The sequence below is a fragment of the Aethina tumida genome, chromosome 4, assembly GCF_024364675.1.
Source record: "Aethina tumida isolate Nest 87 chromosome 4, icAetTumi1.1, whole genome shotgun sequence".
In the NCBI taxonomy this organism is placed as follows: domain Eukaryota; kingdom Metazoa; phylum Arthropoda; class Insecta; order Coleoptera; family Nitidulidae; genus Aethina; species Aethina tumida.
The window spans coordinates 19642722-19668036 of NC_065438.1; the positions used below are offsets into that span (position 1 = coordinate 19642722).

Below are 25315 nucleotides of genomic sequence, written 5' to 3' on the forward strand. Positions count from 1 at the left end.
AGTAAATTTATTTTTCAGCTTATTCCAATAAATATATAAACATTTTGCCACAATTAATTTTGTAATTCGTAAATTTTTGTAACAATTCAATATTTAAATAATATTTCTAACAATTTTCAAATTATCATCTAAAAAGAAATTATTATTTAAATTTAAATTATTTTTATTTCTTTCTGCTGTAATAAATTTTAGAATTTATGTTTTATCTAACTAAATTTAATTTTTTTATTCAAAATAAATTTATTTTGGCACAGATTTTCGTAAATATATATTTTAATTTATTCAAATAAATATATAAATGTTTTACTACTATTATTTATATAATTCCTGAATTTTTAAACGACTCAATATTTAAATATTTCAACTAAACTTAATTTTTATTTATTATATGCAAAATATATTTATTTTAACACAGGTTTCACTATATTTATTTTTCAACTATTCAAATCAATAATTAATATTTAAATAATATTTCTAACAATTTCCAAATATTAACTTATAAATTGTTCTTATTTCTTTCTGGTGTAAGAAATTTTAGAATTTATATATTTCAACTACATTTAATTTTCATTCATTTTATGTAAAATAAATTTTGGAACAGGTTTTAGTAAATTTATTTTTCAATTTATTCATATAAATATAAATTTTTTATTAATTAGTTTAATAAAATGTATTTATTTACGGTTTATAAATTCAGAATTTTCAGGAATTCGATACGAGCGACCTCTATTGACATACAGAAGTGGCCATTATTATAGCAACTTTTTAAAATAATAAAGTGTCCATGGAACACTCAGAAAAATCGAGTTAAATTAAATTAGAAAATAATTTAACTTAACTTATTCAACTTATTCAAGTAGTACAGCTCATATTTTTAATATATATATAATATAAGTTACCACAATTATGACCAGTATTGTAGATTATAATTAACAAAACTATCATGTATTAATTACAGATTTCTGCCAACAACATTTTATTTAATTGCGTTTTTTGAATATTATTATTTATAAGGGTCTATTATTACTTGTTACATATTTAAATTCGTTTTTAGCTTGTGCCAAAGATTAAATATAATGTTTTTAATTATTTAAAGAGTCACGTGATTAATACATACTAAGTTTTTTTTTTCGATTAACAAAATTGACGTGTGCTCTGGCCTTGAAATGGGAAACAACGAGTGAGTAAATCTCTGATATATTGTTTACATTATTATTAAAAACTGCATTATCCTTGGTCTGAACAAGATTAATTGTTATACTACCCGTATTATCCGATTACTTTTGTATAAATTAACCTCAACTTATCCATGTACTACTTTACAATTGGTCATTTTATATTAGATAAACACAATTTTAACATTCAGCTTTTTTTATGTAAGAAAAAGAATCATTGCAATAGTAATTGTATATGAGAATGTTATGAAAATTTACTACTTAATATTGTTATTATTTCTTATTACAATTTATTACAATGTATTATTGTTAATATATGATTATTAACAAAATTGTATTTACAAGTATTTACACTTAGAAATGCAACCACATGAGCTCTTATGACTATAATTCAAACGTTCAGAAATTCATAAAGAATTAAATTGAATGAATTTTTTATTGTTTGTTTATTAATTTTTATGCTTTGTTTGTCTTATTGGATTCTGTTTTTGCCGATTTAATTACTCACCTAATTTTTGTTGATATTTAATTATATTTTCCTTATAAACAATTTAAATTTCTTTTATTAAATTTCAATATTTTCAAAAGGGTTATGATTATTTCTGGTTTAAAATACTATTGTAACCTAACCTAGACTTTGTTTCGTTGAATTTGGCCTTGAACAAATTAAATTAAAAATAGTTAATAGTAAGATTTATTACTTCAAAATTGCCTTGACCTTGAAAATTTTCAAAAATTTCTGAATTTTACTATTTTGTTTTAAAAATGTCTTGTTTTTTGAAAATTTAATATGATTTTAATCTGAATTTTTTACCTCCAAAATTACATTGAAAATTTTCTAAAACATCTGAGTTTTATTTTATTTTTTTTTATTTTCAAAATTGAATAGATTTTAATAGAGATTTTTAACCCAAAAATTTCCTTGACCTTGAAAATTCTCAAAAGTTTTTATTATTTTTGTTTTTTGTTGTTTATTTTCATAATATTAGATTTTATATTCTAATTTTATTATTTCCAATTAGTTAAAAACAATATTTTATTTCTTTTGATTATGAAAATAATAATAATAATAATAATAAACAAAGTGATCTTAAAATTTTCAATTTTATCTAAAGTTACAAATTTTAATATCATTCTTAAATTACCATGAAAATGTTAAAAAAATTTCTAATTTTACTAATTCAAAAAATACCAAAATTTGCATGATATAAATTTCTTCAAAATTTTATTTATATATAATTAAAAAAAAAAAATTTAATAAGAACTTAAGAAATTGCTTTGACATTGAAAATTTTCAAAAATTTCTGAATTTTACTATTTTTTTCTTAAAAATTTCTTAACTTGAGACTTTAACAATTTTCAAAAACTATTAAATTTAACACTGTTTTTTTTTAAATAGTATACTCAAAATTTAATTTAGAGATTTTTTAACAAAAATTTCCTTGACCTTGAAAATTCTCAAGAATTTTAAAAAACTTTAAATTATTTCCAAATTATATAACAAAAATATATAAATTTTATTTTTTGGATTTTAAATAATTGACCAATGTGACCTCAAAAATTAACTTGATCTTGAAAATATTCAAAAAAATTTCAAATTTTACTAATTAAAAAATTATCAATCTTTGCTTGATATATATTTTCTTCCAAATTATATTTATATACAATTAAATTTAAATATTCAAAATTTCTAAATTTTTTTTTGATAATTTTCGAAAACTATTAAATTTAATACTATTTTTTTTTAATAGTATTTTCAAAAATTAATTTAGTGATTTTTTAACAAAAATTTCTTCGATTTTGAAAATTCTCAAGAACTTCAAAAAAAATTAAATTATTTCCAAAATATATAAAAAAATATTTTGTTTTTTGTATTTTAAATAATTATACGTGACCAATTTTCTTCAAAAATTTCAAATTTTAATACCTCGAAAATTATCTGGACCTTGAAAATTTACAAAAATTTCCAAATTTTACTAATGTAAAAACTTAACACATTTTATATTAATTTTTATTGATAAGAATTGACCTTGAAAAATTTTAAAATTTTTTAAATTTTACGTTTTTTTTTTAAATACCTTATTTTCACTTGACAATTTCCAAAAACTATAAAATTTAACACTAATTTGTTTTTAAATAGTATTTTTCAAACTTTAGTTTAGGTTTTTGAACAAAAATTTCCTTGACCTTGAAAATTCTCAAGATCTTCAAAAAAATTTAAATTATTTCCAAAATATGTTTTTTTGTATTATAAATAATTAAACGTGACCTTGAAAATACCAATTTTCTTCTAAAATTTTAAATTTTTGTACCTCAAAAATTATCTTGAACTTGAAAATTTTCAAAGAATTCCAAATTTTACTAATTTAAAAATTTAATTAAATTTTATTTTAATTATTTATTGATAAGAATTAACCTTGACCTTGAAAAATTTAAGAAAATTATGTGTATTACTAATTTTGTTTAAAAAATGTACAGAATTTTTATTTTTGTATTTCAACAAATAATTTATTGTTTCTGAAATATTTTTTGTTCGGAAATATCAAATCAACTACAAATAAACAATCACATCTGAATAATCTCATTATTATGTTGTTATGCTTAGTTACACAAACAACACGAATCTTGTTTGTTCCTTTCGATACAAACGAATAAAAATAATCGAAGGTTAATTAACACCCGCGAACCGTCAACGCAATGATTGATTCAACCAAAAACGGTCCGAACAATCAAGACGCGAACGCCACAAAAAAACAATTTCCAATCGGACCATCGAAATGTCGTACAAACAAAACGGCACGACGAGACCGAACCGAACAATTTTCCCATGACGGCGGTGTCCCCGGCACCAAAAATCGCCTTAATTAAAAAAGACCACAATGACGTGGTGGAAGCGGTTGCGAGAGAGATTCGCCCCCCTTGCACTCAACAGGAGAAAACGATACTCATTGATTATTGTAGACGCGCACAAAGAGGAGGCTATTTTGTTCCGTCCGTCGACTTTTGTCAACCGGGGCGTAAAAATAAAAATAAAATAAAATAAAATAAAGTGGAGGAAAAAAACAACGAAAAGAAAAGAAAAGAAAAAACCGTGCACACAATTCAAAAACACCTGTACAAAAGAGTAAGAGATAAAAAATTAACATGACAATGGCAAGGCGGGCCCATAATGCCTTCGAACCATAACGTGTGCAGATAATGCCGTCCGCGCCGCCCATTCAGTCCATTGGTCGGTCGACGGCGGCGCCGGCGGCGCATGCCCAGTGCGGACGCACCTTCGCCGTGCCGTGCCGTGGCACAGATCGCCGTGACTCGCATCGCAATACACGTATACCGGTGGATGGTTGCCATTGTAGCCAATTTGGGGTTATTTTTATGGCGATTTTGGGGTAGACCGTGCGTTCGGGACGTGTGTTCGTTGATTTTAGTGCCGTAAAGACCACGATTTTAAGAGAACTGCCTCAAAATTGATCTGGATCTCCAAAGGCAGGCCTCCAACGGCCACTTCATTAGGTATGTCCCCGCTGTGGCTGCAGCAATATATAAACAAACCGTAAATCAGTGTGGTGTGTCGTACGGTCAATTAGCATACTATATAGATGTATTGTTGACTTGTCACACGACGGCGCAACCAACTATGTAAATTAACACGATGAATTAGTTGTTTTTTCTAACTTTTTCTAACTAGTTTGTTTCACGTTGATGATTTTTTGGCGAAGGTTGACTTTTGTATGGTATTGCTAATAACTTGTATGGCATTGTCTTCTATCATCAGAATAAATGTGATGTTATTAATTAAATTAATTTAGACTTCGGCTACAAATCATTAAGCATTCAAGTCGTGGTTGCCTTTTTTAACATTGCTGAAGACTTCAAATAATCTCATCTTACATATGGCAATGTCAATCTTTTGTATGGTATTGAATTATTACTCATGATTGGCTTCTTTCACATTGCTGCCTTTTGGTGAAGGTTCTAAATAATCATCATGACGTTCGTATGGCAATGTCAACTTTTAATATGGCAAAGTTATCATCATTTTGTTTGGAATAACTTTAGAAGGTGTCTTCAGATTGAACTTATCTTTGTTATTTATATTAATTTTTTCTTCTGCTTCAAATTATCAAATGTTCAAGACATGTTTCAAATTTTATTAGAGATGACTCAATTAAAATTTGAAGAAAGAGCTGAAATCATTATATGCAGATTGGCTTCTTCTACATTACTAATTTTTGGCGAAGAGTTTAAATAATCTCTTGTCTTTAGTGTGCCAATGTCAACATTTAGTATGGCAACGTTATCATCATTTTGATTAGCACAGTGTATTTACTTTGGAAGCTGTCTTCAGAATAAACTTATCTTTGTTATTTACATTAATTTGTTCTTCTGCTTCAAATTATCAAATGTTCAAGACATGTTTCAAATTTTATTAAAGGTGACTCAATTAAAATTTGAAGAAAGAGCTGAAATCAATATATACAGATTGGCTTCTTCTACATTGCTAATTTTTTGCGATGGGTTTAAATAATCTTGTCTTTAGTATGACAATGTCAACATTTAGTATGGCAACGTTATCATCATTTTGATTAGCACACTATATCTACTTTGGAAGCTGTCTTCAGAATAAACTTATCTTTGTTATTTACATTAATTTGTACTTCTGCTTTAAATTATCAAATATTCAAGACATGTTTCAAATTTTATTAAAGGTGACTCAATTAAAATTTGAAGAAAGAGCTGAAATCAATATATGAAGATTGGCTTCTTCTATATTGCTAATTTTTGGCGAAGGGTTTAAATAATCTTGTCTTTAGTATGCCAATGTCAACATTTAGTATGGCAACGTTATCATCATTTTGATTAGCACAGTGTATTTACTTTGGAAGCTGTCTTCAGAATAAACTTATCTTTGTTATTTACATTAATTTGTACTTCTGCTTTAAATTATCAAATATTCAAGACATGTTTCAAATTTTATTAAAGGTGACTCAATTAAAATTTGAAGAAAGAGCTGAAATCAATATATGAAGATTGGCTTCTTCTACATTGCTAATTTTTGGCGAAGGGTTTAAATAATCTTGTCTTTAGTATGCCAATGTCAACATTTAGTATGGCAACGTTATCATCATTTTAATTATCACACAATATTTACTTGGGAAGCTGTCTTCAGAGTAAACTTATCTTTGTAATTTACATTAATTTGTTCTTCTGCTTTAAATTATCAAATGTTCAAGACATGTTTCAAATTTTATTAAAGGTGACTCAATTAAAATTTGAAGAAAGAGCTGAAATCAATATATACAGATTGGCTTCTTCTACATTGCTAATTTTTTGCGATGGGTTTAAATAATCTTGTCTTTAGTATGACAATGTCAACATTTAGTATGGCAACGTTATCATCATTTTGATTAGCACACTATATCTACTTTGGAAGCTGTCTTCAGAATAAACTTATCTTTGTTATTTACATTAATTTGTACTTCTGCTTTAAATTATCAAATATTCAAGACATGTTTCAAATTTTATTAAAGGTGACTCAATTAAAATTTGAAGAAAGAGCTGAAATCAATATATGAAGATTGGCTTCTTCTATATTGCTAATTTTTGGCGAAGGGTTTAAATAATCTTGTCTTTAGTATGCCAATGTCAACATTTAGTATGGCAACGTTATCATCATTTTAATTATCACACTATATTTACTTGGGAAGCTGTCTTCAGAGTAAACTTATCTTTGTAATTTACATTAATTTGTTCTTCTGCTTGAAATTATCAAATGTTCAAGACATGTTTCAAATTTTATTATAGATGACTCAATTAAAATTTGAAGAAAGAGCTGAAATCAATATATGCAGATTGGCTTCTTCTACATTGCTAATTTTTGGCGAAGGGTTTAAATAATCTTGTCTTTAGTATGACAATGTCAACATTTAGTATGGCAACGTTGTCATCATTTTAATTAACACACTGTATTTATATTTACTTGGGAAGCTGTCTTCAGAGTAAACTTATCTTTGTAATTTACATTAATTTGTTCTTCTGCTTTAAATTATCAAATGTTCAAGACATGTTTCAAATTTTATTAAAGGTGACTCAATTAAAATTTGAAGAAAGAGCTGAAATCAATATATACAGATTGGCTTCTTCTACATTGCTAATTTTTTGCGATGGGTTTAAATAATCTTGTCTTTAGTATAACAATGTCAACATTTAGTATGGCAACGTTATCATCATTTTGATTAGCACAGTGTATTTACTTTGGAAGCTGTCTTCAGAATAAACTTATCTTTGTTATTTACATTAATTTGTACTTCTGCTTTAAATTATCAAATATTCAAGACATGTTTCAAATTTTATTAAAGGTGACTCAATTAAAATTTGAAGAAAGAGCTGAAATCAATATATGAAGATTGGCTTCTTCTACATTGCTAATTTTTGGCGAAGGGTTTAAATAATCTTGTCTTTAGTATAACAATGTCAACATTTAGTATGGCAACGTTATCATCATTTTGATTAGCACACCATAGTAACTTTGGAAGGTGTCTTCAGAATAAACTTATCTTTGTTATTTACATTAATTTGTACTTCTGCTTTAAATTATCAAATATTCAAGACATGTTTCAAATTTTATTAGAGGTGAATCAATTAAAATTTGAAGAAATAGCTGAAATTAATATATGCAGATTGGCTTCTTCTACATTGTTAAGTTTTGGCGAAGGGTTTAAATAATCTTGTCTTTAGTATGTCAATGTAAACATTTAGTATGGCAACGTTAGCATCATTTTAATTATCACACGAGAATAAACTTATCTTTGTTATTTACATTAATTTATTTTTCTGCTTCAAATTATTAAAAAATTAAGATATTTTTCAAATTTTAAACAATTAAATTGAAGAAAATAGTTAAAACTAAATAAAAACTTATTGACATAATTCAATAATTTATACTGAACATTCAATAAAAAATGGTAATAAATGTAACAAGAAATAAAAAATGATATATTTCAACAATTTATAAATATTCTTTAGTTTCCACCATATACCAATAAAAAACATTTTAACTATCATCCGTTTATTGTTATTACTTACATACATAATTATATAAAGAACTGAATCAAGATTTGAAACCAGTAACACAAAACCATAAATTGTAAGTAAATTCCATATCAGTTATTCATCAAAAAATATAGATGCATGAATAATAAACGTTATTCATACTTTACAAGCATTAGAACATAGTAGTAGAAAAAAAACCTTGTGTGTGTAAATTTTCCTCATTACCCATGCTAATAAATTCATACATTTTAATCTCATTATGAATTAAACAGCGACCATAAATCATACCTACCACGTTCATAAAACGTTTTAATTGCAACACATTGATACACCTTCGTGAAATTGAATTAAAACAATCGCCGGAATAAAATTTTACACGACTACATACTATATTAATATGTCGTACAAATGATATTTTGCCGCCGCATGAGTCCGTCTCTCTCTCTCGGCCGAAACAAGGGTTAAACAACCCCCGTTGGGCACTTGTCGGTCAACGCGGGAGACGGCATCCCCGCAGCGTCGACGTTCGCGACTCACGCTCTGGTCCTCTGCACTCCGGAGGATGGGGGCCGACGTAAACGGTCCAGACGGATTTCCGAGGTGTTAACTGGAGTACTTGTTGATTATTGCGTTGGGGATTTCATCGCAGTGATAAAATGCTTTTAGATGATCTACAAAATTAATGATATTTGAAGTATACATCCTCTTTCTTATCTTTGTTTGTTCTTGTTGCTTCTCCAAATAATTAAATGCGACTTGTTTTTTAATTAGTAGAATATTGTATGTTTTAATAGAGGTAAATTGTTGATATTCAATTTAATTGACCAGCATAAAAATATGTCAATTGTTACTTTTTATAATTTATAATCACTTGTAAGTTGTTCTTTAATTAGCAAAAAATAATTCACAGCTTTAAAAGATTTAAATTATTGACAATCAACGACTTAAATAATATATTTTCTGTGTACATAACACTAAAGACTAAGAGGGACATAGGACCAACACAGAAATGTGCCAATTTTTGTTCTTTACTTAACATAATTACTTGTAAGTTGCTCTTCAATTAGCAAAACGTAATTCACAGCTTTAAAACATGTAAATTATTGACAATCAACGATTTAATTAATATATTTTCTGTGTACAAAACACTAAAGACCAAGAGGGACATAGGACCAACACAAAAATGTGCCAATTATTGTTCTTTTCTTGACATAATTGCTTGTAAGTTGTTCTTCAATTAGCAAAAAATAATTCACAGCTTTAAACGATGTCACTTATTGACAATCAACGACTTAAATAATATATTTTCTGTGTACAAAATACTAAAGACCAAGAGGGACATAGGACCAACACAGAAATGTGCCAATTATTTTTCTTTACTTAACATAATTACTTGTAACTTGCTCTTCAATTAGCAAAAAGTAATTCACAGCTTTAAAAGATGTAAATTATTGACAATCAACGACTTAAATAATATATTTTCTGTGTACAAAACACTAAAGACCAAAAGGGACATAGGACCAACACAGAAATGTGCCAATTATTGTTCTTTACTTAACATAATTACTTGTAAGTTGCTCTTCAATTAGCAAAAAGTAATTCACAGCTTTAAAAGATGTAAATTATTGATAATCAACGATTTAATTAATATATTTTCTGTGTACAAAACACTAAAGACCAAGAGGGACATAAGACCAACACAGAAATGTGTCAATTATTGTTCCTTACTTGACATAATTACTTGTAAGTTGCTCTTCAATTAGCAAAACGTAATTCACAGCTTTAAAACATGTAAATTATTGACAATCAACGATTTAATTAATATATTTTCTGTGTACAACACACTAAAGACCAAGAGGGACATAGGACCAACACAAAAATGTGCCAATTATTGTTCTTTTCTTGACATAATTGCTTGTAAGTTGTTCTTTAATTAGCAAAAAATAATTCACAGCTTTAAACGATGTCACTTATTGACAATCAACGACTTAAATAATATATTTTCTGTGTACAAAATACTAAAGACCAAGAGAGACATAGGACCAACACAGAAATGTGCCAATTATTGTTCTTTACTTAACATAATTACTTGTAACTTGCTCTTCAATTAGCAAAAAGTAATTCACAGCTTTAAAAGATGTAAATTATTGACAATCAACGATTTAATTAATATATTTTCTGTGTACAAAACATTAAAGACCAAGAGGGACATAGGACCAGCACAGAAATGGGCCAATTATTGTTCTTTTCTTGACATAATTGCTTGTAAGTTGTTCTTCAATTATCAAAAATTAATGCACAGCTTTTAAAAGATGTAAATTATTGACAATCAACGACTTAAATAATATATTTTCTGTGTACAAAACATTAAAGACCATGAGGGACATAGGACCAACACAGAAATGTGTCAATTATTGTACTTTACTTGACATAATTGCTTGTAAGTTGTTCTTCAATTAGCAAAAAATAATGCACAGCTTTAAAAGATGTAAATTATTGACAATCAACGAGTTAAATAATATATTTTCCATGTACATAACACTAAAGACCAAGAAGGACATAGGACCAACACAGAAATGTGCCAATTATTTTTCTTTACTTAACATAATTACTTGTAACTTGCTCTTCAATTAGCAAAAAGTAATTCACAGCTTTAAAACATGTAAATTATTGACAATCAACGACTTAAATAATATATTTTCTGTGTACAAAACACTAAAGACCAAAAGGGACATAGGACCAACACAGAAATGTGCCAATTATTGTTCTTTACTTAACATAATTACTTGTAAGTTGCTCTTCAATTAGCAAAAAGTAATTCACAGCTTTAAAAGATGTAAATTATTGATAATCAACGATTTAATTAATATATTTTCTGTGTACAAAACACTAAAGACCAAGAGGGACATAAGACCAACACAGAAATGTACCATTTATTGTTCTTTACTTGACATAATTATTTGTAAGTTGTTCTTCAACTAGCAAAATATAAGGCACAACATTGTAAAGTGTAGTTTAATTAATATATTTCGTGTGTCTAAAATGGTAAAGACCAAGAGGGACATTTGACCAACAAAGGTATGTGCCAATTAAAGTGCTAACTTTCCAAACGGTTTATAAATTAACACAACAAAACACCAAAGCTGGCCAACAAAATTAATAATCCCCAAAACGAATTAATCAAAACGAAACACATTTATAACTGAGTCAATTACACAAATTGACTTATAACAATCTGGGCGAGAGAAAAAGGTGTAAACGGTCCAAAGGTGTCATTCCATAAACGACCCATTCATCATTCATCAAAGAAAAACCATCAATTCAAAGTCAATGAATTTTTGACCATTTCAAAATTCTTTGAACATTTTATTAGCATCAAACAAAGTCGTTGTAATTTTAGATGCAGGATTACGTGATCGGATCAAACATGATAATTGATATCTGTTCCTAAATCCCATTTAGCTGGTCTAACGTTTGACTTTGCCGTCGGCGAAACGTCGAGTTTCTCAGCCTTATTAGCGGCACTCGGACAATTCGACTTTGTCTTAGTCATTACTGTCGCTCAATTGGCATCAGTCCCGGCTTCATTGCCGGCCCGAACAATAAAGCTTATTATTTACTTCTTTTCGAAAATGTCAAATAAATAATAAAGGTTTTAACGTCTTCATTATGACTTGCGTTGCGGTCCGTGCTTATATTTTAAGAACAATAAACGCCTCACTCGGTAATTTTATTGCTCTTTACTGGTTTTTGTTTGGACAAAAAACCGAGACATAATAATTATGTTTCCAGTCATGGATTATTAGCGACGTACCATCGGACAAAAGGTGTATTTATATAAAATGTTAGTTCAAATTTTCGTCATTCTTATAAAAAGAAGTGCCAAAAACGCAAACAATTCACTTAGCACTGTCACTTATTTCACTTATTAGTTCCTTCCACGGAAAATTATTCTAATATAAAACGGCCGTGTTGCTGTTTGTGCTGGTACCGAGGATGTTAACCTTAACACACGTACCACTATTACCATTATGAAACGTCCAAAATCGTACCGGATGCTTCTTCTGTTGGCCCATCAAGAAAACAATGTTTGAACAATCGTAATAATCCAAACAGACAAATAATTAACAGACCTTTAACAAACAACCAAGTAATTGGATATGAATTCGAAATGAGCCAACAAATTGTTTTTCGAATAATGGTACGTATAAACAATACTTAAATGTTAATTGAATTGTATCCTACACAAATTGAGATGCGTCAAAAGGCAAACAGAAACTCATGAACGGAGGCCAAATGTAAATAAAATGCTCCGTAAAGGCAAACATCGAGCGATCTCATTCAGATTGGGCCGCCGCCTTCATTGAGGCTTATGAATATGGAAGTGCAGCCTCATGAATAATGTAGGGCGTAATCGTTTTAATACCAATAAAACCGGGAACCGCGGGAATATTAAACTCCTATTAGTGGATTCCTAACGACTCTTTTTCCCCGTTGTTCCAGGTCGGTGGGTCAGATGTGCGAGGGCGGCTTCAGCGCCGCCGACGGCTTCTCCCGCATGGCCTCGCTGGGCGGCGCCGCCGCCCTTGGGGTGCCGCAGGGACTGCAGTCGGCGGCCCAGTCGTCGAAGAAGCAGGAGGACCACATCAAGCGGCCGATGAACGCGTTCATGGTGTGGTCGAGGCTGCAGCGCAGGAAGATCGCCCAGGAGAACCCGAAGATGCACAACTCGGAGATCTCCAAACGATTGGGTCAGTGGTTGTTTGTTTATTTCTATGGTAACGTAATAACGTTCGTGTCCAAATAATAAAGTAAGCGACGCCATTCAATCGGATCGTGGTGCGTACCTAATAATAATATACAATACGAATTTAAAAGCTTTGTAAAAACCAAACTTAGCATATCAATAGAAACGGGGGGGTCCTCGCATATGTATCCTGCAAACGTCACATTTTAAATAGATTTTCCACCCTAAATGGCAATATAAAGGTATATCATAACATATTGTATTGTATTTTGTTTATGTAGTGGGGAAATTCATAAATTATTCATGTCATATTCAGATCATCTACGGAGGCTATGATCGACAAGTGACAGTGCACAGCTGCTGTTTCACGGCTATCTGGACACTGAAGTGTTTATGTACGAGGCCCGTGTTTTCTTATGCGGCCTTTGAATTTTTAAACTATTTTCGCCCATTAATGCCATACGATGGGAAATATCAACACGTGTTTTAATTATAATCAAAAGGGTTGTGGCAGTTTTTGTCCACCGTTGCTATGTCTGAAAGAGTCAGTTCAAGTTGTTTAAGTAAGATGCCAGTAACTCAATTATATAATTTTACACTGAGCTGAAGACAACAGAATTGACCTTTGATAGACCACAGTATGAATCTTATTAATTTTTTCCACATGGTTCCTCTACAAAAACATCTCTATCTAGAATCCGAAGAGTTTATGTGAAAGCCTTATGATTTCTTATGTGACCTTTACATTTTTAAACAATTTTTGTTTATTAATATGATACGGTGAGAAATATCAACATGTGTTTTAATTATTGGCAGTTTTATCAGTTTTTGTCTACTTTTGCTGTGTCTGGAAGAGTCAGTAAAAATTGTTTAAGATGTCAGTAATCCACTTTTACACTAATCTGAAGACAACAGTATTGTCCTAAGATAGACTACAGTATGAATTAATCTTATTAATTTTTTTCCACATGGTTCGTTCCTCTACAAAAACATCTCTATCCAGAATCTAAAGAGTTTATGTGAAAGTCTTATGATTTCTTATGTGACCTTTTCATTTCTGAACCATTTTTGTCTATTAATATGATACGATGAGAAATATCACATGTGTTTTAATTATTATCAAAGGTTACATCAGTTTTTGTCCACTGTTGCTGTGTCTTAAAGGGTCAGTGTAAGTTGTTTAAGATGCTGGTAACCCAATTCTAGATATTTACACTAATCTGAAGACACAGAATTGACCTTTGATAGACCATAGTATGAATAGTTGATAAACTTAATCTCATAAATTTTTTCCACATGGTTCCTCTACAAAGACATCTCTGCCTAGAAACTGAAGAGTTTATGTGAAAGCCTTATGATTTCTTATGTGACCTTTACATTTTTAAACAATTTTCGTCAATTAATATGATAAAGGTGAGAAATATCAACATGTGTTTTAATTATTGGCAGTTATATCAGTTTTTGTCTACTGTTGCTGTGCCTGGAAGAGTTAGTAAGGGTTGTCTAAGATGTCAGTAATCCACTTTTACACTAATCTGAAAACAACAGTATTATCCTATGACAGATTACAGTATGAATTAATCTTATTAATTTTTCACAACATGGTTCCTCTACAAAAACATCTCTATCCAGAATCTGAAGAGTTTATGTGAAAGTCTTATGATTTCTTATGTGACCTTTTCATTTCTGAACCATTTTCGTCTATTAATATAATACGATGAGAAATATCAACAAGTGTTTTAATTATTATCAAAGGTTACATCAGTTTTAGTCCACTGTTCCTGTGTCTGAAAGGGTCAGTGTAAGTTGTTTAAGATCCTGGTAACCCAATTCTAGATATTTACACTAATCTGAAGACACAGAATTGACCTTTGATAGACCATAGTATGAATAGTTGATAAACTTAATCTTATAAATTTTTTTCACATGGTTCCTCTACAAAAACATCTCTATCCAGAATCTAAAGAGTTTATGTGAAAGTCTTATGATTTCTTATGTGACCTTTTCATTTCTGAACCATTTTCGTCTATTAATATGATATGATGAGAAATATCAACATGTGTTTTAATTATTATCAAAGGTTACATCAGTTTTTGTCCACTGTTGCTGTGTCTTAAAGGGTCAGTGTAAGTTGTTTAAGATGCTGGTAACCCAATTCTAGATATTTACACTAATCTGAAGACACAGAATTGACCTTTGATAGACCATAGTATGAATAGTTGATAAACTTAATCTTATAAATTTTTTCCACATGGTTCCTCTACAAAGACATCTCTGTCTAGAAACTGAAGAGTTTATGTACGAGTCTCTTGATTTCTTATGTGACCTTTACATTTTTAAACATTTTTCGTCTATTAATATGATACGGTGAGAAATATGAACTTGTCTACTGTTGCTGTGTCTGGAAGAGTCAGTAAAAGTTGTTTAGGATGTCAGTAATTCAATTGTATATTTTTACACTAATCTGAAGACAACAGAATTGACTTTTCATAAATCATAGTATGGACAGTAGATGAACTTAATCTTATTCATTTTTTCCACATGGTTTCTCCACAAAGACATCGGGAAACTGAAGAGTCTCATGATTTCTTATGTGGCCTTTACATTATTTAAACCATTTTCATCCATTAATAGGATACGATGAGAAATACCAACAACAATTATTACCAAAGGGTTACACCAGTTTTTGTCCACTGTTGCTGTATCTGGAAGAGTCAGTTCAAGTTGTTTAAGATACCAGTAACTCAATTATATATTTTTACATTAATCTAAAGACAATGGAATTGACATTTGATAGACTATAGTATGGATATTTGATAAACTTAATCTTATTAATTTTTTCTCAATATTTTTACTTTAATCTGAAGAAAATAGAATTGACATTTGGTGGACCACAATATGAATAGTTGAGGAACTTGTACACCGTTAGTGTGTCTGGAGGAGTCAATACAAGTTGCTTAAGAGACAGATGATCCAATTCCATTTTTTACACTAATCTGAAGACAATAGACTTGACCTTTGGTAAACCACAGTGTGGATACTTAATCCTACTAAATTTTTCCACATGGTTCCTCTACAAAAACAAGGTGCAGATGTGCCCTCCTCCTCATCTTCTCTCATTGTGTGTGTGCGAAACCGAAACGTCTTAAAATCCTATAAAATAATAATATAATGTACGAAACTGGAAGATTATCCCATTTTTGTCAATGACCACCTGAAAATAACAACACCTGGCACAAAGGTATAAAAGAAAACCAATAGTTTTTGTCATAATCCGCATATTGTTCATTGTTGTACCACTGACAGTGCCCTCTTGCCATTGTCCAAGAACAATGGTTGTTCTGGGCATTTGTCGTAATTTCTTCCACAGCACATGAATAAGGGATTGCACGTCAAAACTCACACAATTCCATTAATAATCGATTCCGATTTTGCGAAATACGGATTTTTCTATTGAAATTGCTCCGCAATCTCGATTAGAATTATTCAACGTTTGTTTTGAAATATTCCAGATATAAATAAAATGGAAACGTTACGTGAACAATGTACAAATCAATAACGTCCATTGTGTCCCTTTCAATACGGTGCTACTGTAATTAAATTAATTTCATTAGAACAAATGTTGCACAATAAAATGCGAAATGCTGCACGAACAATGACCAAGGAACACGCGGTAACCATTGTGGAAACGTCAATGATACCATTCCGTTTGCACATGCTGCTCAAAAACTATTGTCAAAAAATTTACGGTCCAACAATTCACGAGTTTGGCGCCTGAATAGGCCCCGTGACGTGCTCCGTTTGTGTCAACCAAACTGAGGAACTCTAAAAATGTAGATTATATGGCGCCTTTGTCCAAACAGAATCATTAGAACGCAACGCGTCTAAACGGAAGTGTAAATATTTGTGATGCCCATCCTTATACACAGGGTGCCTTATCCAATTAGAGCCTAAATGATAATTTTGCCATTACAGTCACTACCCACCAAAAAGGCCCAACAAAAGCTCGAACCAGTCTCCAAGCAGGTGTATCTTAGATAACCATCGTAAAAAATATATAAAAAAACTTGAGGAGACGTTTCAATAGAATGTTGCCGTTGAGATTGCATCAAACAAACAATTAGGAGCTTTTACTACAAAACGAATTTTGTGGCGTCATTAATAATAAACATGTCCCGGTGTACGACCTCAACGTGCAATTATGTATTTAACGTTGATCCTCCGGAGTTAAACCAGATTGTCGTTGGATGTAGGTGTTTTTCAGGTTTCGATCTAATAATAAATCGAACAATCGAAGGATTGTTACGAGTTCAAGGTGGGATTTAATGATTATTAAAATAGAGCCATCTATGGATTAATAGAAATATTTGTTAACATATAACATTTTCGAAAACACAAAAATTTCTCATGTTGAAAATAAAAATTATATGTATAGATATAATGAAATTAGCTTCCTTTTGCTTCCTGACTTGTTCTAACCAGCCTGTAATAGATGGCACTGCTTACACACACAATAGAGCCATCTAGTGATTAATAGAAATATTTTTTAGCATGTAACATTTTCGAAAAAACAAAAATTTCTCATTTTGGAAATAAAAATTATATGTATAGATATAATGTAATTTAGCTTCCAGAAACGTTTCAAATAAATTGAAAATTGACAAACACAATCTTATAAAAACTTTATTTTATTTATCTATTATTTTCTTTTTGCTTCCTGACTTGTCCTAAGCAACCTGTACTAGATGGCACTGTTTGCACGTACAATAGAGCCATCTAGTGATTAATAGAAATATTTGTTAGCATATAACATTTTCGAAAACACAAAAATTTCTCATGTTGGAAATAAAAATTATATGTATAGATATAATGAAATTTAGCTTCCAGAAAAGTTTCAAATAAACTGAAAATTGACAAACACAATCTTATAAAAAATTTATTTTATTTATCTATTATTTTCCTTTTGTTTCCTGACTTGTACTAAGCAGCCCGTAATAGGTGGCACTGCTAAAACACACAATAGAGCCATCTAGTGATTAAGAGGAATATTTGTTATCATAGAATATTTTTGAAAAGACAAAAATCATATGTATAGTTATAACGTAATTTAGCTTCCAAAGAAGTTTCAAATAAATTAAAATTTGACAAACACAATTTTTCTTTTTGGAAATAAAAATTATGTATATAGATATAATGTAATTTAGCTACGGAAGTTTCAAATAAATTGAAAATTGGTCAACACAAACCTATGAATTTTTTTTATTTATTATTTTTCTTTTGCTTCTTGATTAGTTCTGAATTACATATAACAGATGGCACTGCCAACACAATGAAGCCATCTAGTGATTAATAGCAATATTTTTTATTGTATGACTTCCAAAAACATAAACTTTTTATTTAATAAATAGTAATTGTGGATACAAATCTAACTTCGAAAAAAGTTGTTATCCAATTGAAAGTTAAAAAATATAAAAAATATTGAGGGGACGTTTCAATATAATGTTGCCGTTGAGATTGCATCAAACAAACAATTAGGAGCTTTTACTAAAAAACGAATTTTGTGGCATCATTAATAATAAACATGTCCCGGTGTACGACCTCAACGTGCAATTACGTATTTAATGTTGATCCTCCGGAGTTAAACCAGATTGTCGTTGGAAGTAGGTGTTTTTCAGGTTTCGATCTAATAATAAATCGAACAATCGAATGAATGTTACGAGTTCAACGTGGGATTTAATAATTATTAAAATAGAGCCATCTATGGATTAATAGAAATATTTGTTAACATATAACATTTTCGAAAACACAAAAATTTCTCATGCTGAAAATAAAAATTATATGTATAGATATAATGAAATTTAGCTTCCAGAAACGTTTCAAATAAATTGAAAATTGACAAACACAATCTTATAAAAACTTTATTTTATTTATCTATTATTTCCTTTTTGCTTCCTGACTTTTCCTAAGCAACCTGTAATAGATGGCACTGCTTACACGTACAATAGAGCCATCTAGTGATTAATAGAAATATTTGTTAGCATATAACATTTTCGAAAACACAAAAATTTCTCATGTTGGAAATAAAAATTATATGTATAGATATAATATAATTTAGCGTCCAGAAAAGTTTCAAATAAACTGAAAATTGACAAACACAATCTTATAAAAACTTTATTTTATTTATCTATTATTTTCCTTTTGCTTCCTGACTTGTACTAAGCAGCCTGTAATAGGTGGCACTGCTAAAACACACAATAGAGCCATCTAGTGATTAAGAGGAATATTTGTTATCATAGAATATTTTTGAAAAGACAAAAATCATATGTATAGTTATAACGTAATTTAGCTTCCAAAGAAGTTTCAAATAAATTAAAATTTGACAAACACAATTTTTCTTTTTGGAAATAAAAATTATGTATATAGATATAATGTAATTTAGCTACGGAAGTTTCAAATAAATTGAAAATTGGCCAACACAAACCTATGAATTTTTTTTATTTATTATTTTTCTTTTGCTTCTTGATTAGTTCTGAATTACATATAACAGATGGCACTGCCAACACAATGAAGCCATCTAGTGATTAATAGCAACATTTTTTATTGTATGACTTCCAAAAACATAAACTTTTTATTTAATAAATAGTAATTGTGGATACAAATCTAACTTCGAAAAAAGTTGTTATCCAATTGAAAGTTAAAAAATATAAAAAATATTGAGGGGACGTTTCAATAGAATGTTGCCGTTGAGATTGCATCAAACAAACAATTAGGAGCTTTTACTAAAAAACGAATTTTGTGGCATCATTAATAATAAACATGTCCCGGTGTACGACCTCAACGTGCAATTACGTATTTAACGTTGATCCTCCGGAGCTAAACCAGATTGTCGTTGGAAGTAGGTGTTTTTCAGGTTTCGATCTAATAATAAATCGAACAATCGAAGGAATGTTACGAGTTCAACGTGGGATTTAATAATTATTAAAATTTTTAGGAGCTCAATAAAATCGGATAAATTTAGCGTCGCTCCGAAAATAGCCGAATAAATTGAGCGCCGCTCACGCTGCGCATTTGTCAAGTATCAATAACGTCGACTAAATCGAATTGTTCATTTTATTCTATTTTTTTGGTCGTGAATAGCGTTTTCAGGCACGCTCCCGTGAAAAAGGATATTAAGTCTGTGCCGAACAGATAAAGCAGTTATATTTTCCTTTAGATTTGCAGTTCAAACTGCCCTTTTATACCCGCAACAAACACTCTGAATGAGACAATGGCTCAAAGCGATGTCTCTTTAGTTGGCATTGTTCGACTGCATTGTTCCCTCCGAACAGATACTTCAAGTTACATCATTTTCTAAGAGATTGTCTTCGATTGCTTTTATCTAACTGCGGACCACAATGGATGTCGTGCGCTTCAATCCTTATTAGATTTTCCAGAAAACTTGACAAACTCTAATACAGTTTATTTCGCCGGCTTCGATTACTCAGCCGACAATGGGCTCTTTGAATGGGACGCATGTCGGTTTATTGTAACACGATTGGCCACACATAATGCACTTTACCGATTATGACTTATAAAAACTTTTATTTTGTTTGTGTATTATTTTTGTTTTGCTTCGTGACTTGTTTTAACATAAGCTCTATGTGATAGATGAGTCTGTTTACTTACATATACAATAAAATCATTTAGTGATTAATTTGTTTTCATATAACTTTTTCGAAAACATAAATATATATTTATTTTATTATATTTTACATATAAAAACTATATAAATATATAATATAATATTATCATAAACTTTTTATTTATTTTTATTTATTTTTCCTTTTGCTTTCTGACTTGTTCTAAACAGCCTGTAATAGATGGCACTGCTTACACACACAATAGAGCCATCTAGTGATTAATAGACATATTTTTTAGCATATAACATTTTCGTAAAAATAAAAATTTCTCATTTGGGAAATAAAAATTATATGTATAGATATAATGTATTTTAGCTTCCAAAAATGTTTCAAATAAATTGAAAATTGACAAAAACAAACTTACAAAAACTTTCTTTTATTTATCTATTATTTTCCTTTTGCTTCCTGACTTGTTCTAAGCAACCTGTAATAGATGGCACTGCATACACACACAATAGAGCCATCTAGTGATTATTTATTTATCTATTATTTTCCTTTTGCTTTCTGACTTGTTTTAATCAGCCTGTAATAGATGGCACTGCTTACACACACAATAGAGCCATCTAGTAATTAACAGAAATATTTTGTAGCATATAAATTTTTCGAAAAAATAAAAATCTATCATTTGGGAAATAAAAATTATATGTATAGTTATAATGTAATTTAGCTTCCAGAAAAGTTTCAAATAAACTGGAAATTGACAAACACAAACTTAAAAAAACTTTATTTTATTTATCTATTATTTTCCTTTTGCTTCCTGACTTGTTCTAACCAGCCCATAATAGATGGCACTGCTTACACACACAATAGAGCCATCTAGTGATTAATAGAAATATTTTTTAGCATATAACATTTTAGGAAAAATAAAAATTTCTCATTTTGGAAATAAAAATTATGTGTATAGTTATAATGTAATTTAGCTTCCAGAAAAGTTTCAAATAAACTGAAAATTGACAAACACAAACTTAAAAAAACTTTATTTTATTTATCTATTAATTTCCTTTTGCTTCCTGACTTGTTCTAAACAGCCTGTAATAGATGGCACTGCTTGCACACACAATAGAGCCATCTAGTGATTAATAGAAATATTTTTTAGCATATAACATTTTCGAAAAAACAAAAATTTCTCATTTTGGAAATAAAAATTATATGTATAGATATAATGTAATTTATCTTCCAGAAACGTTTGAAATAAATTGAAAATTGACAAACACAATCTTATAAAAACTTTATTTTATTTATCTATTATTTTCCTTTTGCTTCCTGACTTGTTCTAACCAGCCTGTAATAGATGGCACTGCTTACACACACAATAGAGCCATCTAGTGACTAATAGAAATATTTATCAGCATATAACATTTTCGAAAACACAAAAATTTCTCATTTTGGGAATAAAAATTATATGTATAGATATAACGTATCTTAGCTTCCAGAAAAGCTTCAAATAAACTGAAAATTGACAAATACAAACTTAAAAAAACTTTATTTTATTTATCTATTATTTTCCTTTTGCTTCCTGACTTGTTCTAACCAGCCTGTAATAGATGGCACTGCTTACACACACAATAGAGCCATCTAGTGATTAATAGAAATATTTTTTAGCATATAACATTTTCGAAAAAATAAAAATTTCTCATTTTGGAAATAAAAATTATATGTATAGATATAACGTAATTTAGCTTCCAGAAAAGTTTCAAATAAACTGAAAATTGACAAATACAAACTTAAAAAAACTTTATTTTATTTATCTATTATTTTCTTTTTGCTTCCTGACTTGTTTTAAGCAGCCTGCAATAGGTGGCACTGCTAACACACTCAATAGAGCCATCTAGTTATGAAGAGGAATATTTGTTATCATAAAATATTTTTGAAAAGACAAAAATTTCTCTTTTTGGAAATAATATATATATATATATATATATATATATATATATATATATATATATATATATATTCAAATAAATTAAAAATTGACAAGCAGAATTGATTTTGAAAATAAAAATTATGTATATAGACATAATGTAATTTAGCTAGGTTTCAATAAATTTTGAAAATTGACATACACCAACTTATAAATCTTTATTTTTTTATTTATTATTTTCCTTTTGCTTTTTGATTAGTTCTGAATTGCATATAACAGCTGGCACTGCCAACACACAATGGAGCCAAAAACATAAACTTTTTATTTAATAAATAGTAATTCTGGATACCAATCTAACTTCGAAAAAAGTTATTATCCAATTGAAAGTTGACTAACAATCCTGCTTTTTTCAAAAACAAAAAAACAATGTTGCCGACAACACGACAGAAATAAACGAGCGGAACATTCGACACAGGTGCGAGGCGAAGCACGGTGCTGAAAACAGTCGTCGGATCGATATTCCTGCGAGACACGGTGCGTAGCATGAAAATAAACCTTGACTACGGACTCGAGCCATTATGCGGCGCTGACAAAAGGACGTGTTCCCGACTGCAACTGCAGCGCATCGAGCTTTTCGGGTTTCGGTGCCGACAAAATGAAACAAAAAAGAAAAAAAAAAATAATAATAAACCGGCACATTCGCCCGTTTTCGTCCAACTTGGTGGTGTGCATATTCGTTCAGTCGCCGCGAAACGTCGGAACGGCGTTGCATTGTTGCGGATGCTCGCACCTGTTCTACGATTGGAGGAACAATAACCCGGCCGATTGGTTCGTCCAATAGAGACGCTGTATTACATTACACTGGTTTTTGTTCTGTGTTTTGTCATTTTGTGTCTAGAACTTTGTATAGCGCCACTGTTCGGTCCTTTGTGGCTGCCTTCTGAAGCGAGATAAGAATTAATTACAAGCCATGATGGGCCTTTGTTCGTCCGCTCGTTCGCGCTCAAAAGATAATTTAATGCTGCTCTTACTTTTTCGCCTTCTTTCGGCCTTTTTCACAGATAACACTTTGTTTCCAAAACTTATCTGATGGTCGGAGCAATTGATACAAGGACGAAAAACACAAATCCATCACTTCAATTGCATGTTAATTAAAACGGAATCGAACTTTACTTTTTTTTTATTATGTGTGACTCATGGTTGGCTTTAATTCCAGGCTCCGAATGGAAATTGTTAACGGAAGACGAGAAGAGGCCATTCATCGACGAGGCGAAGAGATTACGCGCCCTACATATGAAAGAACATCCAGATTACAAATACAGGCCGAGACGTAAGCCGAAGACCCTAAGGAAAGAAGGTTATCCGTATTCGATCCCCTACCCGTCTGTGCAGATGGACGCTCTAAGGGCAGGTCAGTTTATCATTAAGTTACGGCTCCCCCCATCAACTGGACACCGGTGACCGTGATTGTGGGGATTGAATTCTCTTTTTCTAGATCAACGTTTGTTTGAATATCGATGGAAAAGATGTTAACGTTGTTTCGCATTTGATTTCGATAACGGCTACCTGAATTACACGGTCACAAATTCAATACGGTTTTTTTGATTGATAGGAGCACAATACCGAATTGTAATCCCATTCTTGGGATCAGGAACTGGAATAATAATCCGTTTGAATGTCACCAGTTCAATGATTGTTATGGGAAATGGTTTTAAGAATTGTTGCCTTTGAGCTGATACAGTTTTGAAAATAATTCATTGTGTATTGAATTTTTAATCAATACAGGTGTTGAACATAATTTTATTGTAATAAATCATTTTAACCCATTCTAATAACTAGTTAATTGTATTAATAAAACAACGACATCTATTGCATTAAAAATAAAACACGAAAAAAATACAGATTTCTGTAATATTCTCTTCTTATAGTTAGACACAGATTAATACGTTTTTTGGATAACACGCCGATAAATCTCGCAACAAAATTCCTCACGGATGTTCCCATTGTAAAGTCACAGGAAAAAAAAAAAGAAACGATCCGATCTTCCAGATAAAACCGCTCGTGTCGGGTGAAAAAAAGCGGTCGGTAGTGATTTGATTAAGTCCCCAATAAATACCTGACCGAGTCGTGTACAATAAAAACGACCGCACTATTTATTAAATATCGATAATTTATCGCGGTCGTAAAACAGCTTGTGCAAAAGTCCGGCTGTCAAAGCATGTGCGAGGAAAGGGCCCGAAGACGTGTTGGCCCCCCATCAAGTCGGCCGGGGAGCCACGAAATTCCACACCTAAACATATTATACGTTTCGGCGGACGGTTAACAATTACCGCAAGTATTTATGGGCCACTAATGGAACCGGTGAAACAATAAAAGGATTTAATGCCCGGCATTTTGGATTCTTTTGTGGCTTTTGTTTGGATCTTGAGGTGGATCTGATTTATTGCCGTCGATGTTTTATTTACGGTGATGTGACCTATTTGTGTTGTTGTGATGTTGAATGGAAAAATGAGACAATTGTGACGGTTGTAGTTTTATCAATTGACGGCCCTTTTATCTATTTATTTTAGCTGTGAATGAAAAACAGACAGAAATAATTTTAATATTCTATAATAAGTTAATTTTATTTATTTTATTTTTGCTTCCTGACTTGTTCTAAGCTACCTGAATGAGATGTCACTGCTTACACACACATTAGAGCCATCTAGTGATTAATAGAAATATTTATTAGCATATAACCTTTTCGAAAACACAAAAATTTCTCATTTTGGAAATAAAAATTATATGTATAAATATGACG

The 25315-nt window shown here is 30.2% G+C and overlaps 1 protein-coding gene across 3 annotated transcripts in view; it reads left to right on the plus strand.

Annotated features, from left to right (window-relative positions):
- Positions 1-1161: 1161 nt before the first annotated feature.
- The window catches only part of LOC109605450 (transcription factor Sox-21), a 46792-nt gene continuing 22638 nt past the window's right edge, over positions 1162-25315 (plus strand). For 2 of the 3 annotated variants that reach the window (XM_049966487.1, XM_049966489.1), the window contains exons 1-3: positions 1162-1180; positions 12732-12979; positions 23732-23926. In XM_049966487.1, coding sequence (XP_049822444.1) covers positions 1167-1180; positions 12732-12979; positions 23732-23926 — 457 coding nt within the window. In that variant the 5' untranslated portion in view covers positions 1162-1166. Of the gene's footprint in view, positions 1181-4504; positions 4689-12731; positions 12980-23731; positions 23927-25315 lie in introns of those variants that run through there. The other variant, XM_049966488.1, reaches the window with a different exon arrangement.